A 2,500-nucleotide genomic window follows, 5' to 3' on the forward strand; every position below is an offset into this window, starting at 1 on the left:
CTTTGGAATTCTTTATCCATTGATGTTAAGAAAATCAAGCTGTTTTCCAATTTTCGTCAATATATCAAAAATTCTGTGATTGGTGGTTATAATACTATTATTGATTCCTAGTGTTTTACAATTATGTAATCTTTAACCGTTATTTAATTACTAAATTAATACTTTTTATCTAAAACAATTCTTTTGCATCTCTTTTCCTTGACTCATTTATTTCTTGTTTTGGGTCACCTACTTGGTTAGTTCAATGAACGAACCTACAATTGTAAAATTTCTTTTTCTTGGCAATCCCTTGATGTTATATTTTAAGCACTAATTTCTATTAATTATTATTTCTGTCTGAGCATAAATAAAAATTGACTTGACTAGGACAAATTCAAGAATGGAAAGTAGCACTTTTGGTGGGTCGAATGAAATAACATTTTTTTAAAAATATTCTTTCCTTCAGATCTCCCCAACCCAAAACATCCCGCTGATATACAGGAAAGTTTGAAAAAGCAGTTTTTCGTGTTTCGGCGAGAAGAACACGTTACTAGTAGATATTGTGTTGAATGAAATTAAACGTGGTTGGTTCGACGATGTTTGTCGTGATGTTTTGGAGTCATCGAACAACAGGAAGAGGTCCTTAGGTGAATAAATTACACTGATTACCGTCTGAATCCTAAAACTCGGATATCCGACGATGCATCGGAAACAACTTGAAATACTTGGGTTTCCCTGAATAAACGGATTTATGTCGAGCAAACTAGCTACGCGGACTACGCATTCAACTCGTACTCGTAAATTATTTGTGTGAGTTGTGCCTCGACGGGAAGCTTCAGAGCCATTAGGGAACGAGTCAGCTATGAACGTTTTCTCAACTTCACTTCGTGATAATAGCACCAACAATAAAGCCAACAGACACATAGTTTTTACAGAGATCGCCATCTTTTTAACATTCGAAAACACCTGAAAGCAGGCCTGCTATCGCAAAGAGCGCCCGCTCAAAAATACCCCGCTGACCAAGATTACCGCTTAGCAAGTTGTGAGAACATCCTTTCTCGGTCCCAGGCCTTTTTTCTATCCCCCACCCTGGACAGGATTTTGTACAGAATGGCAAAAGAAAGACTACAGTCGATAAGTACGATCTCTCAGACTTTAATAAACGCATTCTCGGTTTCCTTTGCGGGATTAAAATATGATGACTTAATTCTTATATGGTGATAAAGTAGGCAGATAGAGCTCTACAACAGTACCAAACATGAAAGGAAAACTTGAATCAAGCGTCCGATAAAAATTTTTGAACCCGTGTTATCGGATTCAAGTGAATTTGCAAAGCGCGTGTGTTATATATAGCTGTCTCCTTAAAAAAGATTTAACAAGGTTTCGTATATGGCACAACCTTGATGTGGTATCATTGAAAACTAGACAATTACGCGATTTCAGTTATTGATGTTTGAAGCCTGTGTCTTGAAAGGATCGAGTTTTATAAGCGACAGAATTTTATAAACATTGGCAATTCGCAGACTACAGTCAACAAGTAATATATCGCTGACTTGGTTAACGCGTTCTTGATTTTCTTTGCGGGATTACAATAGGACGACTTAACTTTTAGATATTCATAAATTAGACAGATATCAGACATGAAAAGAAAACTTGAACAGACAGTGCGATAAAAATATTAATGTATGAACAAGTGGTATCGGATGGAAGTCAATTTGCAAAGCACGCATGTTAAATATACCTGCATCTTTCAAAATTATTAGACTCGGTTTCGTACATTGGACAGTGTTGAAATTGGTGTCACTGTAAACAACGCAGTTAAGCGATTTGAATGATATATCTTTGCATCTTTTATCTTGAAAGTAACGAGCTTTATAGGCGACAGAATTTTGTACACAATGAAATATCGCGGACTACAGTCACCAAGTAACATATTCCTGACTTGGTCAACGCGTTCCGGATTTTCTTAGCGGACTTAAACTATGGTGACTTAATTCTATGATATTCATAAATTAGACAGCTAACGCTTTCAAACAGTACCACACGTGACAGGAAAATCTCAATTGACCGCACGATAAAAATTTTTAAAACCGTAAGATCGCATTGAAGTCAATTTGCAACGCACGCGTAAAATATAGCTCCCTCTTACAAAATTATTTAACACGGTTTCCTACATTACACAATCGTAAAATTGGTATCAGAGTGAATTATACAGTTAACCGATTTCCATGATATATGATTGCAAACTGTATCTTGACAGGGACGAGTTTTGTAATTAGGCCCGCTTCAAACGTCGAACTTTACATGTGCCGAATCTAATACCAATTTGGGTCGACCCAAATAATTAAGTTCGACAGTTTATTCAAACGTCGAACCTAATTGGGTCGAACTTCATTGCAAAAGTGAACACGACACTTTTGTAGTCAGCGGTTATTGCCTTCCAAAATGGCGGAAAAAACTGCGGGAAAGACAAATTCTGGAAACGAAGAGCTTGTGTTTCTTGCATGTGCGATCAAGGAGG

At 36.8% G+C, this 2,500-nt stretch overlaps 1 protein-coding gene across 1 annotated transcript in view; it reads left to right on the forward strand.

Moving 5' to 3' along the window:
• The first annotated feature begins 2,424 nt into the window (after positions 1–2,424).
• Positions 2,425–2,500, forward strand: part of LOC138024742 (uncharacterized) — a 1,568-nt gene continuing 1,492 nt past the window's right edge. Inside the window, exon 1 of the mRNA XM_068871943.1 lies at positions 2,425–2,500. This exon is cut by the window's right edge and continues 520 nt beyond it. Within this exon, the coding sequence (XP_068728044.1) occupies positions 2,425–2,500 (76 nt within the window).

This window comes from Montipora capricornis, chromosome 11 (genome assembly GCF_036669925.1).
Source record: "Montipora capricornis isolate CH-2021 chromosome 11, ASM3666992v2, whole genome shotgun sequence".
NCBI lineage: Eukaryota > Metazoa > Cnidaria > Anthozoa > Scleractinia > Acroporidae > Montipora > Montipora capricornis.